This window comes from Salvelinus alpinus, chromosome 31 (assembly GCF_045679555.1).
Source record: "Salvelinus alpinus chromosome 31, SLU_Salpinus.1, whole genome shotgun sequence".
NCBI lineage: Eukaryota > Metazoa > Chordata > Actinopteri > Salmoniformes > Salmonidae > Salvelinus > Salvelinus alpinus.
In genome coordinates this window covers 32,159,611-32,173,415 of record NC_092116.1, presented here as the reverse complement: position 1 = coordinate 32,173,415, position 13,805 = coordinate 32,159,611, and the positions used below count along the sequence as shown (strand labels likewise).

General features: G+C 43.0%; 1 protein-coding gene across 8 annotated transcripts in view; it reads left to right on the top strand.

Moving 5' to 3' along the window:
- dysf (dysferlin, limb girdle muscular dystrophy 2B (autosomal recessive)) overlaps positions 1-13,805 on the top strand; it is a 210,889-nt gene that overhangs the window by 25,856 nt on the left and 171,228 nt on the right. For all 8 annotated transcript variants that reach the window (XM_071379261.1, XM_071379260.1, XM_071379258.1 and 5 more), the window contains exons 2-3: positions 8,965-9,020; positions 9,197-9,288. In XM_071379261.1, coding sequence (XP_071235362.1) covers positions 8,965-9,020; positions 9,197-9,288 — 148 coding nt within the window. The remainder of the gene's footprint in view (positions 1-8,964; positions 9,021-9,196; positions 9,289-13,805) is intronic.

Here is a 13,805-nt window from a genome sequence, read left to right as displayed (position 1 = left end):
CCAGCTACACAACAAAAGGTTGTTTTGTTCTATAAAGTCCTTCTTTATATCCCAAAAAAGTCAGTTTAGTTGGTGCGTTTGATTCAGTAATCCACCCGTTCCACTAGTTCAACATGCAGACAAAGGAATCCCAACAGTTACCAATAAACTTCGTCCAAACAAGTCAAACAACGTTTCTAATCAATCCTCAGGTACCCTAATATGTAAATAAACAATACAATTTAAGACGGAGAATAGTATGTTCAATACCGGAGATAAATAACGAAGTGCGCGCCTTCATCAACCCACGCCACAAGACTACAGTCCAAATGAGAGCCACCTTGAAAAACTACAAATTCATTTTTCAAAAAACAAGCCTGAAAACCTTTCTAAAGAATGTTGACATCTAGTGGAAGCCCTAGGAACTGTAATCTGGGAGGATTTCCTTTGATTTTCCCATAAACAAGCATTTGAATGAGCAGTCACCTCCATTTTTTTTTATTCTGGATGGATTTTCCTCGGGTTTTCACCTGCAATATCAGTTCTGTTATACTCACATACATTATTTTAACAGTTTATGAAACTTCAGAGTGTTTTCTATCCAATGCTACCAATTATATGCATATCCTAGCTTCTGGGCCTGAGTAACAGGCGGTTTACTTTGGGCACGTCATTTATCTGAATAACCAAACACTGCCCCCTAGCCCTAAGAGGTTTTAAGTAGTACTTTCAAATATTTTTACTTAAATACTTTACACCACTGTATATAACTGTCTATTTTACTGTCTATATTACTGTGTCTATATAACTGTGTCTATATAACTGTGTCTATATAACTGTGTCTATATAACTGTGTCTATATAACTGTGTCTATATAACTGTGTCTATATTAATGTGTCTATATAACTGTGTGCATTAATGGAAACGGTGAGACAAATCTCCAAACCCAAGAGAGAAGAGATATTTTCCCTAATTCTCTCTCCACAGCTAGCTGGTTAGTCAGAGCAGTGAGGCAGTTCTGTAATTATGGTGTCTGATGTCTATAAATGGCCATGATATCTGATGCTGATACTGCAGAGGAGGTAAAACACACAGAGGGAAAGAGAGAGGGAGATAAATAAGGAGAGAGAGAGAGAAGAGGGAGGTAGAGAGAGGGAGAGAGAGAGGGAGATAAATAAGGGGAGAGAGAAAGAAGAGGGAGGTAGAGAGAGATAGAGAGAGAGAGAGAGGGAGATAAATAAGGAGAGAGAGAGAGAAGAGGGAGGTAGAGAGAGAGAGAGAGAGAGAGAGAGAGAGAGAGAGAGGGAGGGGTAGAGAGAGAGAGAGAGAGAGAGAGAGGGAGATAAATAAGGAGAGAGAGAGAGAAGAGGGAGGTAGAGAGAGAGAGAGAGGTAGAGAGAGGGAGATAAATAAGGGGAGAGAGAGAGAAGAGGGAGGTAGAGAGAGAGAGAGAGGGAGATAAATAAGGGGAGAGAGAAAGAAGAGGGAGGTAGAGAGAGAGAGAGAGAGAGGGAGATAAATAAGGGGAGAGAGAAAGAAGAGGGAGGTAGAGAGAGAGAGAGAGGTAGAGAGAGAGGGAGATAAATAAGGAGAGAGAGGGAGATAAATAAGGAGAGAGAGGGAGATAAATAAGGAGAGAGAGGGAGATAAATAAGGGGAGAGAGAAAGAAGAGGGAGGTAGAGAGAGAGAGAGAGGTAGAGAGAGAGGGAGATAAATAAGGAGAGAGAGGGAGGGAGAGAGAGGGAGGGAGAGAGAGGGAGGGAGAGAGAGGGAGATAAATAAGGAGAGAGAGAGCTGTTCTGAGAGCTCTCTGTTCTCTTGTTGCTGAGAGACAGAAAAAGAAAAATGGGGGAAGTTTGTGAGGTGCCAACCTGAGGATCTGTCAAGAGGATCCAAGCAGTGGAGGTGGAGAGAGAGAGAGGGGTGAGGACAAAGGGGTGAGGAGAGGGTGAGGAGAGAGGAGTGAGGAGGGAAGAGAGTGTGAGGAGAGAGGAGTGAGGAGGGAAGAGAGTGTGAGGAGAGAGGAGAGGGGTGAGAGAGGGTGAGGAGAGAGGAGGGAAGAGAGGGGTGAGGTGAGGAGAGAGGAGGGAAGAGAGGGTGAGGAGAGAGGAGAGGGTCAGGAGAGAGGAGAGAGGTGGGAAGAGAGGGTGAGGAGAGGGGTGAGAGAGGGTCAGGAGAGAGGAGAGAGGTGAGACAGGGTGAGGAGAGAGGAGAGAGGAGAGACAGGGTGAGGAGAGACAGGGTGAGGAGAGAGGTGAGACAGGGTGAGGGAGTCTAAGGAGAGGAAATCCTCAGTTCCTGTTTTTGAAGTCTTGATGTTCCACACCTCAATAACTCAGTTATTACAGTCTGTCTGTGTCATAGCCTTCCCATAGCTCTCCTTTAGGGTGTGTGTGTGTGTGTGTGTGTGTGTGTGTGTGTGTGTGTGTGTGTGTGTGTGTGTGTGTGTGTGTGTGTGTGTGTGTGTGTGTGTGTGTGTGTGTGTGTGTGTGTGTGTGTGTGTGTGTGTGTGTGTGTGTGTGTGTGTGTGTGTGTGTGTGTGTGTGTGTGTGTGTGTGTGTGTGTGTGTCAGGGGCTATTTTAAGACAGACATTTCCAAGTCGTGCCCCATTCATTCAGAACCAGGAAGTGAGCATTGCGTCACTTCCTGTTGGTGAGATATCATTCCAACAAAAGCTGCCCGCTTTCCTGGGAATTATGTTGTGTGCATTTTAAGGATAGGCTTCGGATGCAAGCGTAGGCACACACACACACACACACGGCCCCGCTCTCTTTCCTCCGAAGGGCCGAGGTGTTTTTAAAAGAACACTATACAGGAATCGAACCCTGTAACAAGATATCAAAACTAGTCCCTCGTCTCTGATAAAGAGGACGTGTTTTTAGGACTCTGACCACCAGACAATAGTCATAGTCCCACTTCTTCCTTCATGTGGGAAGCTGAAATAGCTGAATCATTTGAAAGGGTGTCCACCTTCAAGGGAGGAGTATTTACTTATTTATGAGCACGGCCTTATTTCTATTACAGCATGTTGGATGACTGTCATTCATATTCCATTCACCCAGTTCAATGTAACAGTGATAGGTTTAGGTTACTGTCATTCATATTCACCCAGTTCAATGTAACAGTGATAGGTTTAGGTTACTGTCATTCATATTCACCCAGTTCAATGTAACAGTGATAGGTTTAGGTTACTGTCATTCATATTCACCCAGTTCAATGTAACAGTGATAGGTTTAGGTTACTGTCATTCATATTCACCCAGTTCAATGTAACAGTGATAGGTTTAGGTTACTGTCATTCATATTCACCCAGTTCATAGTAACAGTGATAGTTTTAGGTTACTGTCATTCATATTCACCCAGTTCAATGTAACAGCGATAGGTTTAGGTTACTGTCATTCATATTCACCCAGTTCAATGTAACAGCGATAGGTTTAGGTTACTGTCATTCATATTCACCCAGTTCAATGTAACAGTGATAGGTTTAGGTTACTGTCATTCATATTCACCCAGTTCAATGTAACAGTGATAGGTTTAGGTTACTGTCATTCATATTCACCCAGTTCAATGTAACAGTGATAGGTTTAGGTTACTGTCATTCATATTCACCCAGTTCAATGTAACAGTGATAGGTTTAGGTTACTGTCGTTCATATTCACCCAGTTCAATGTAACAGTGATAGGTTTAGGTTACTGTCATTCATATTCACCCAGTTCAATGTAACAGTGATAGGTTTAGGTTACTGTCATTCATATTCACCCAGTTCAATGTAACAGTGATAGGTTTAGGTTACTGTCGTTCATATTCACCCAGTTTAATGTAACATTAATGGGTTTACGTTACTGTCATTCATATTCACCCAGTTCAATGTAACAGTGATAGGTTTAGGTTACTGTCATTCATATTCACCCAGTTCAATGTAACAGTGATAGGTTTAGGCTACTGTCATTCATATTCACCCAGTTCAATGTAACAGTGACAGGTTTAGGTTACTGTCATTCATATTCACCCAGTTCAATGTAACAGTGATAGGTTTAGGTTACTGTCATTCATATTCACCCAGTTCAATGTAACAGTGATAGGTTTAGGCTACTGTCATTCATATTCACCCAGTTCAATGTAACAGTGATAGTTTTAGGTTACTGTCATTCATATTCACCCAGTTCAATGTAACAGTGATAGGTTTAGGTTACTGTCATTCATATTCACCCAGTTTAATGTAACAGTGATAGGTTTAGGTTACTGTCATTCATATTCACCCAGTTCAGTGTAACAGTGATAGTTTTAGGTTACTAAATGATACTAGAATGTTCCCTATACCCATCATGAGGTCGCTACAGCCTAGCCTATGGATCAAATCAAATCAAATGTTATTTGTCACATGCGTCCGAATACAGTGAAATGCTTACTTACAAGCTCTTAACCAACAATGCTTTAAAAATAAGTGTTATGTAAAAAATATATAAGTAAATAACAGCAAATAGAAAAAATAAAAGTAACAAATAATTTAAACAGCAGCAGTAAAACAACAAGTGAGGCTATATACAGGGTGTTACGGTACAGAGTCAATGTGGAGGCTATATACAGGGTGTTACGGTACAGAGTCAATGTGGAGGCTATATACAGGGTATTACGGTACAGAGTCAATGTGGAGGCTATATACAGGGTGTTACGGTACAGAGTCAATGTGGAGGCTATATACAGGGTGTTACGGTACAGAGTCAATGTGGAGGCTATATACATGGGGTACCGGTACAGAGTCAATGTGGAGGCTATATACAGGGGGTTACGGTACAGAGTCAATGTGGAGGCTATATACAGGGTATTACGGTACAGCGTCAATGTGGAGGCTATATACAGGGTATTACGGTACAGCGTCAATGTGGAGGCTATATACAGGGGGTACCGGTACAGAGTCAATGTGGAGGCTATATACAGGGGGTACCGGTATAGAGTCAATGTGGAGGCTATATACAGGGGGTACCGGTATAGAGTCAATGTGGAGGCTATATACAGGGGGTACCGGTGCAGAGTCAATGTGAAGGCTATATACAGGGTGTTACGGTACAGAGTCAATGTGAGGCTATATACAGGGGGTACCGGTACAGAGTCAATGTGGAGGCTATATACAGGGGGTACCGGTATAGAGTCAATGTGGAGGCTATATACAGGGGGTACCGGTATAGAGTCAATGTGGAAGCTATATACAGGGGGTACCGGTACAGAGTCAATGTGGAGGCTATATACAGGGTGTTACGGTACAGAGTCAATGTGGAGGCTATATACAGGGGGTACCGGTACAGAGTCAATGTGGAGGCTATATACAGGGGGTACCGGTATAGAGTCAATGTGGAGGCTATATACAGGGTGTTACGGTACAGAGTCAATGTGGAGGCTATATACAGGGTGTTACGGTACAGAGTCAATGTGGAGGCTATATACAGGGTGTTACGGTACAGAGTCAATGTGGAGGCTATATACAGCGGGTACCGGTACAGAGTCAATGTGGAGGCTATATACAGCGGGTACCGGTACAGAGTCAATGTAGAGGCTATATACAGGGGGTACCGGTACAGAGTCAATGTGGAGGCTATATACAGGGGGTACCGGTACAGAGTCAATGTGGAGGCTATATACAGGGTGTTACGGTACAGAGTCAATGTGGAGGCTATATACAGGGGGTACCGGTACTGAGTCAATGTGGAGGCTATATACAGGGGGTACCGGTACAGAGTCAATGTGGAGGCTATATACAGGGTGTTACGGTACAGAGTCAATGTGGAGGCTATATACAGGGGGTACCGGTACAGAGTCAATGTGGAGGCTATATACAGGGGGTACCGGTACAGAGTCAATGTGGAGGCTATATACAGGGGTGTTACGGTACAGAGTCAATGTGGAGGCTATATACAGGGTGTTACGGTACAGAGTCAATGTGGAGGCTATATACAGGGGGTACCGGTACAGAGTCAATGTGGAGGCTATATACAGGGGGTACCGGTACAGAGTCAATGTGCGGGGGCACCGGTTAGTCGAGGTAATTGAGGTAATATGTACATGTAGGTAGAGTTAAAGTGACTATGCATAGATTATAAAGAGGGGCCTGGGTAGCCATTTGATTAGCTGTTCAGGAGTCTTATGTCTTTGGGGTAGAAGCTGTTAAGAAACCTTTTGGACCTAGACTTGGTGCTCCGGTACCTCTTGCCGTGCGGTAGCAGAGAGAACAGTCCATGACTCTGGTGGCTGGGGTCTTTGACAATTTTTAGGTCCTTCCTCTGACACCGCCTGGTGTAGAGGTCCTGGATGGCTAGAAGCTTGGCTCCAGTGATGTACTGGGCCATACGTACTACCCTCTGTAGTGCCTTGCGGTCAGAGGCCGAGTAGTTGCCATACCAGGTAGTGACGCAACCAGTCAGGATGCTCTCGATGGTGCAGCTGTAGAAGTTTTTGAGGATCTGAGGACCCATGCCAAATCTTTTTGGTCTCCTGAGGGGGAATAGGCCTTGTCGTGCCCTCTTCATGACTATCTTAGTGAAGCTCTCAACCGGTTCCACTCAATGAGAATGGGGGCGTGCTCGTTCCTCCTTTTCCCGTAGTCCACAATCATGGACTACGGGAAAAGGTGTTTAGTCTCAGGGTCCTTAGGGAGGTGTTTAGTCTCAGGGTCCTTAGCTTATTGATGAGCTTTTGAGGGCACTATGGTGTTGAACGCTGAGCTGTAGTCAATTAATAGCATTCTCAAATAGGTGTTCCTTTTGTCCAGGTGTGAAAAGGGCAGTGTGGAATGCAATAGAGATTGCATCATCTGTGGATCTGTTGTTGCGGTATGCAAATTGGAGTGAGTCTAGGGTTTCTGGGATAATGGTGTTGATGTGAGCCATGACCAGCCTTTCAAAGCACTTCGTGTCTACAGACGTGAATGCTACGGGTCGGTAGTCATTTAGGGAGGTTACCTTTGTGTTCTTGGGCACAGGGACTATGGTGGTCTGCTTGGAACATGTTGGTATTACAGACAGTAATACTGTCAGTGAAGACACTTGCCAGTTGGTCAGCACATGCTCGGAGTACACGTCCTGGTAATCCGTCTGTGTTGACCTGTTTAAAGGTCTTACTCACATCGGCTGCGGAGAGTGTGATCACACAGTCGTCCGGAACAACTGGTGCTCTCATGCATGTTTTAGTGTTACTTGCCTCGAAGCGAGCATACAAGTAATTTAGCTTGTCTGGTAGGTTCGTGAAAGTTTACAACATAGGTGCACACAGGTCGAGAGAAACATTTGAGATGATAGACAGTGACACATTCAAAACCACCTTACACACTCTTGCCTGCATCTAGCTTATCTAGGGTGTAATCATTAGTCCAACAGTTGCAAACGTGAGTTTCTATTTGACAAATCCCTGTTTTCTTTGCTTTCATTTAAGAAACATTTTTCAACAGAATCGGCGGAATGAATACACCCCCGATCACGCATTAACACAGTTCACTTTCATAGCAGCCACGTTGTATTCCTTCTCGCATCTATGCGCTTTCCTCCTCTCACCTCATCCCTTCGCTTGAAGACTTCAATGCACAACACATCAGCTGTATGTGACCAGGCGGAAAAAAAACTTTCCAAGCCAAACCATATCATTCATAACCTTCATACCATAACCGCTACACACAGCCTACACCATATTAGGTCAATTAACATAATAGCTAATAGAACTAATGTGTTAGTTAACCCGCTACAATCATGCAGTAAAGTTACAGTGTACAGTCAGCAAGCAGTTTAGCACTTACACCGGCGGGCCCCGTGGCAATAAATTAGTAAAACCAAAAAGCTTACCTTGACTTGGAGAAGTTCCAGTGTTGTGTTGGATAGTCATAGCCAGCTAGCTAACATAGCATCCCTCTGTTTGAGCAGAGTGTTTGAGTAGGCTAAACTAGCTAGCTAAATTTTCTAGCTAAGTAAGTGAAACTGAAAGTAAAAAAAAATACAATCTGGTCTTGCTTCTTCATTTGTAAAGAAATGTATTTGTTTAAAACTGTTCAACTATTGTCTTTCTCTCTTTTTGAGTCAATTACTCAGCACATTTTATGCACTGCGGCGCTAGCTAGCTATCGCTAATGCTTTCAGTACTAGATTCATTCTCTGATCCTTTGATTTGGTGAACAACATGTCAGTTCAAGCTGCAATTACTTGGTAAAATGTGATTAATATGTGTTTTATCTAAAAGGATAACTTTTTAAATGTTTCACAATTTGTATTTTTATGAAATTCACTGAGGATGCTCCTTCTCTTCCTCCTCTTCCTCCTCTGAGGAGCCTCCACTGGTGTATGTGTGTGTGTGTGTGTGTGTGTGTGTGTGTGTGTGTGTGTGTGTGTGTGTGTGTGTGTGTGTGTGTGTGTGTGTGTGTGTGTGTGTGTGTGTGTGTGTGTGTGTATGTACAGTACCAGTCAAAGTATATTTTGATTTGTTTAACACTTTTTTGGTTACTACATGATTCCATATGTGTTATTTCATAGTGTTGATGTCTTCACTATTATTCTACAATGTAGAAAATAGTAACAAATAAAGAAAAATTCTAGAATGAGTAGGTGTTCTAGAACTTTTAACTGGTACTGATAAATGTAAATATCTCTGGGTGTTCTCTCTGTACCAAAGGTGAGGTAGTGTTCTGTGATAAGATAACCTCCATCCATCTCCCTGCTGGCATTTCTTTGGTCTGTCACTCTGACTACTTCCTGTTTCTACTTCCTGCTTCCTGTTTGAATGTTGATTGGCAGGAAGTCACTGCTCAGAACCTTTATGTTACAGGAAGTACTGCTTTGTCCAACACGATTACTACCTAGCCAAGTCTCTGCAAGGACCACTCACTGATGGTTAAACACATTGATAACACTAACATATATAACACTAGCAGATACACTTTCTGATGTTTTGCATTTCTGTTTAAAAATAATTATATATTTTCTAATTCTTCTTCTCTCCTTGTTTTCCAGGATCAAAAAAGAAGACAAAAGTCATCAAGAATAACATAAACCCTGTCTGGAATGAGGTGTGTATTTATGAAATCAGGCCCGAGGAGGTGTGGTATATGGTCTGATATACCACGGCTTTCAGCCAATTAGCATTTCAGGGCTCGAACCACCCGGTTTATAATATACAGCGGTGAATACTCTAATATACTGTAGTGTATCAGTAATAATACATTTTTCCTGTCGTCTCTCCCAGGGTTTTGAGTGGGACCTGAAGGGAATACCTCTGGATTCAGGAGCTGAGCTTCATTTGGTGGTCAAGGATCATGAGAAGATGGGGAGGAACAGGTCCGTTTAGGGTTTGTGTGTGTTTGAGCTTCATGTTTTGAAGATGGGAAGGAACAGTAGGAATGGTTTCTAGCTACAGTGAGGAAATTACCTGGGGAAGCTTCTAATGAGGTAATTGGTAGCCTGGGATGTCAGTCTGTTTTGGATCTCTTGCCAGCTCCTTACCAAAAACACGTTTATCTTGACAACGACAGCAAGTTGGAGAGAGTCCACACAGATCTGCGACCAAGTGTCACGCCCTGACCATAGAGAGCCCTTGGTTCTCTATGGTGTTGTAGGTCACGCCGTGACTAAGGGGTGTTCTAGTCTTTTTATTTCTATGTTGGTGCTCTTGGTGTGGTTCCCAATTAGAGGCAGCTGATGTTGGTTGTCTGTAATTGGGGATCATACTTAAGGGTTCCCTGTTACCACCTGCTGGGTGGGATACTGTTTGCGTATGTGTGTTTAGCACTACGGCTTTCACGTTCGTTTTATGTTTGTTTATTGTTTTCGGTAGTTTCACTATATAATATAGTATGTGGAATTCAACTCACTCTGCGCCTTGGTCCGCTCCTTTAAACGTTCGTGACACCAAGCCGGGTCATAGTGTTTTCTAGATAAATACAGAGCATTCGGAAATTATTCGGACCCCTTGACTTTTTACACATTTTGTTTTACGTTACAGCCTTGTTCTAAAATGGATTAAATATTCCCCCCCCTCATCAATCTACATACAATACCCCATAATGATGAATCAAAAAACAGGTTTTTAGAAATGTTTGCAAATTTATTAAAAATAAAAAACAAAATACCTTATTTCCGTAATTATTCTGACCCTTTGCTATGAGACTTGAAATTGAGCTCAGGTGCATCCTGTTTCCATTGATCATCCTTGAGATGTTTCTACAACTTGATTGGAGTCCACCTGCGGTAAATTCCATTGATTGGACATGATTTGGAAAGGCACACACCTGTCTATATAAGGTCCCACAGTTGACAGTGCATGTCAGAGCAAAAACCAAGCCATGAGGTCGAAATAATTGTCTGGAGAGCTCCGAGACAGGAATGTGTCAAGGCAAAGTTCTGGGGAAGGTTGACCTGATGGTCACTCTGCCAGAGCTTCAGAGTTCCTCTGTGGAGATGGGAGAACCTTCCAGAAGGACAACCATCTCTGCAGCACTCCACCAATCAGGCCTTTATGGTAGAGTGGCCAGACGGAAACCACTCCTCAGTAAAAGGCACATGCCAGCCCGCTTGGAGTTTGCCAAAAGGCACCTAAAGACTCTGCTGAGAAACAAGATTCTGTGGTCTGATGAAACCAAGATTGAACTCTTTGTCCAGAATGCCAAGTGTCACGTCTGGAGGAAACCTGGCACCATCTCTACAGTGAAGCATGGTGGTGGCAGCATCATGCTGTGGGGATGTTGTTCAGCGGCAGGGACTGGGAGACTAGTCAGGATCACACTGGGGTGAAGGTTCACCTTCCAACAGGACAAAGGCCCCAAGCACACAGCCAAGACAATGAAGGAGTGGCTTCGGGACAAGTCTCTGAATGTCTTTGAGTGGGCCAGCCAGAACCCAAACTTGACCCCGATCTAACATCTCTGGAGAGACCTGAAAATAGCTGTGCAGCGACACTCCCCATCCAACCTGACAGAGCTTGAGAGGATCTGCAGAGAAGAATGGGAGAAATCCCGAAATACAAGTGTGCCAAGCTTTTTGCGTCATACCCAAGAATATTCGAAGGCTGTAATCGCTGCCGAAGGTGATTCAACAAAGTACTCAGTATATGGTCTAAATACTTATGTAAATGTGATATTTAATTTATAATAAAATAATCTGTAAAAATGTATAAAAACCTGTTTTTGCTTTGTCATTATGGGGTATTGTGTGTAGATAGATGACTGAATTAAAAAAAAAATACATTTTAGAATAAGCCTGTAACGTAACAAAATGTGGAAAAAGTCAAGGGGTCTGAATACTTTCTGAATGCACTGTATATCACCACTTCACATAATACAAATCCTTCCTCAGTTCCCAGAATAGACAGCATCAGGAACGTTTCCTCAGATCCCAGAATAGACAGCATCAGGAACGTTTCCTCAGTTCCCAGAATAGACAGCATCAGGAAGGTTTCCTCAGTTCCCAGAATAGACAGCATCAGGAAAGTTTCCCTAGATCCCAGAATAGACAGCATCAGGAAAGTTTCCCTAGATCCCAGAATAGACAGCATCAGGAACGTTTCCTCAGTTCCCAGAAAGGACAGAGTTGGGAAAGTGTGTGTGTGTGTGTGTGTGTGTGTGTGTGTGTGTGTGTGGACGTGTTTAACTATTCTTGTGGGGACCTGAAGTCCCTACAAGAATAGTAAACAAAGTAAAAATTTACCAACTGGGGACATTTTGTTAGTCCCCACAAGGTCAAATGCTATTTCTAGGGGGTTTAGGGTTAAGGTTAGAATTAGTGTTAGGGTTAGAATTAAGTTCAATATTAAGGTTAGGAGCTAGGGTTAGTTGTAGGGTTAGGGTTAGGAGCTAGGTTTAGGGTTAGGATAAAGTTTAGGGTTAGGGTTAGGGTTAGGGTTAAGGTTAGGGTTAGGGTTAGGGTAAGAGTACGGGTTAGGATTAGGGTTAGGTTTAGGGTTAGGGGTTAGGGAAAATAGGATTTTGAATGGGACTGAATTGTATGTCCCCGCAAGGTTAGCTGTACAAGACTGTGTGTGTGTGTGTGTGTGTGTGTGTGTGTGTGTGTGTGTGTGTGTGTGTGTGTGTGTGTGTGTGTGTGTGTGTGTGTGTGTGTGTGTGTGTGTGTGTGTGTGTGTGTGTGGTGTGTGTGTGTGTGTGTGTGTGTGTGTGTGTGTGTGTGTGTGTGTGTGTGTGTGAGAGAGTGAGTGAGTTGGGAAGTTATCATTAGCTTTCATAGTGATTGATCATTCCTCCTGATAACAGCAGGAAAACACATAAGGAATGATCCATTGTGATATCGGACAGAAGGGAGGATTGACCGGTCTATTCCACTCAGAGACGAGGTTTGTGGGGGGGAGAGTTGGTCTCTCTGAGGAACTTCCCTTCTGACGTTTGTTTTTTGGTACATTCTAATAAACGGACAAGCTAAGAGAATTCCAGAGACGGACAGATCTGTTCGTTGTGACAGATGACCATAGGAGTGTTCAATACATTATGAACAGATTTGAGACCACGCTAGTGACCATGATACAATGTATGACTAGCTACATGTAATTGGCACTGACCAGGTTCGCACCCAGCATCTCCTGCTGCAAGGCTGTGTTAGCCCGCTGAGCTAAAGCTTTATGCTTGGGCCCAGGATTCTATAAGATGGTTTAAGAAACCGCTTAGTTTGGAGATCACAATGAAGTTTGGGCTGCGGAATCTACGGAATGTGACCTTGTTATCAGGGGGCAACGCAGCCAGAGAGAGGGAGGAGTCACGTAAACATGGGACTTCCTGTTTACTCGTCATGGTAACACTTCCTGGTCTGTACGGTGGCTCTGCCAATAGCAGTTAAGATGCCATCGTGGGTAACGTTGTGCTCGATGCCATCTCTCGATTCCTTCACAGATCTGACGTTGCTGGATAGGTGTCAGCAATGGAGTATTATTGCCATATTGCTTACATTTATTCAGTCCTCTTGATCTGTAAACACTTCAAGGGTTTCGGTTGAAGTAGGTAACAGAGTCATGGTATCCACTTCTCTATGCCCCACATTGTTGATGTTGTTGTTGGGTGATTGTTTTATTGAACAACCCGTAACCTGTTTACCGCTGGTGTGAATTCATTAATGAACATGTTCTCTAAGGAAATTGCTAACGATGGAACACTCCCAGAACACATTGTTTTTGTCCGAATCCCCAGGTGTACCGTTAGAATGTCGATCGGTGTTCCAATCACTAGTCAGGTTTCCATTGTCTTCCCTGGAACATTCTGTCAGTGTTAGTATCATCTCCATATATCAAGACAAGGCTTGTTAATAGCTACTGAATAGCTGATTAGCTTCCCTGCTGCCTTAAAGTTTTGGACAATAGGGCCCAAGTCAACATCTTAACTTCTTAAGGAGTCTAGAAAATAGCACCCAGCTCTGTTCAAGGACAGGTTGGAACAACACCAGGCATGAGAGAATGCCAGGAGCATTCTAACATTCTAGCATTCTCACATTCTAGCATTCTAACATTCTAGCATTCTCACATTCTAACATTCTAACATTCTAGCATTCTCACATTATAGCATTCTAACATTCTAGCATTCTAACATTCTAGCATTCTAGCATTCTAACATTCCAACATTCCAACATTCTAGCATTCTAACATTCTAGCATTCTAACATTCTAACATTCTAACATTCTAGCATTCTCACATTCTAGCATTCTAACATTCTAGCATTCTAACATTCTCACATTCTAACATTCTAGCATTCTCACATTCTAACATTCTAACATTCTAGCATTCTAACATTCTAGCATTCTCGCATTCTCGCATTCTAACATTCTAGCATTCTAACATTATAACATTCTAACATTCTAACATT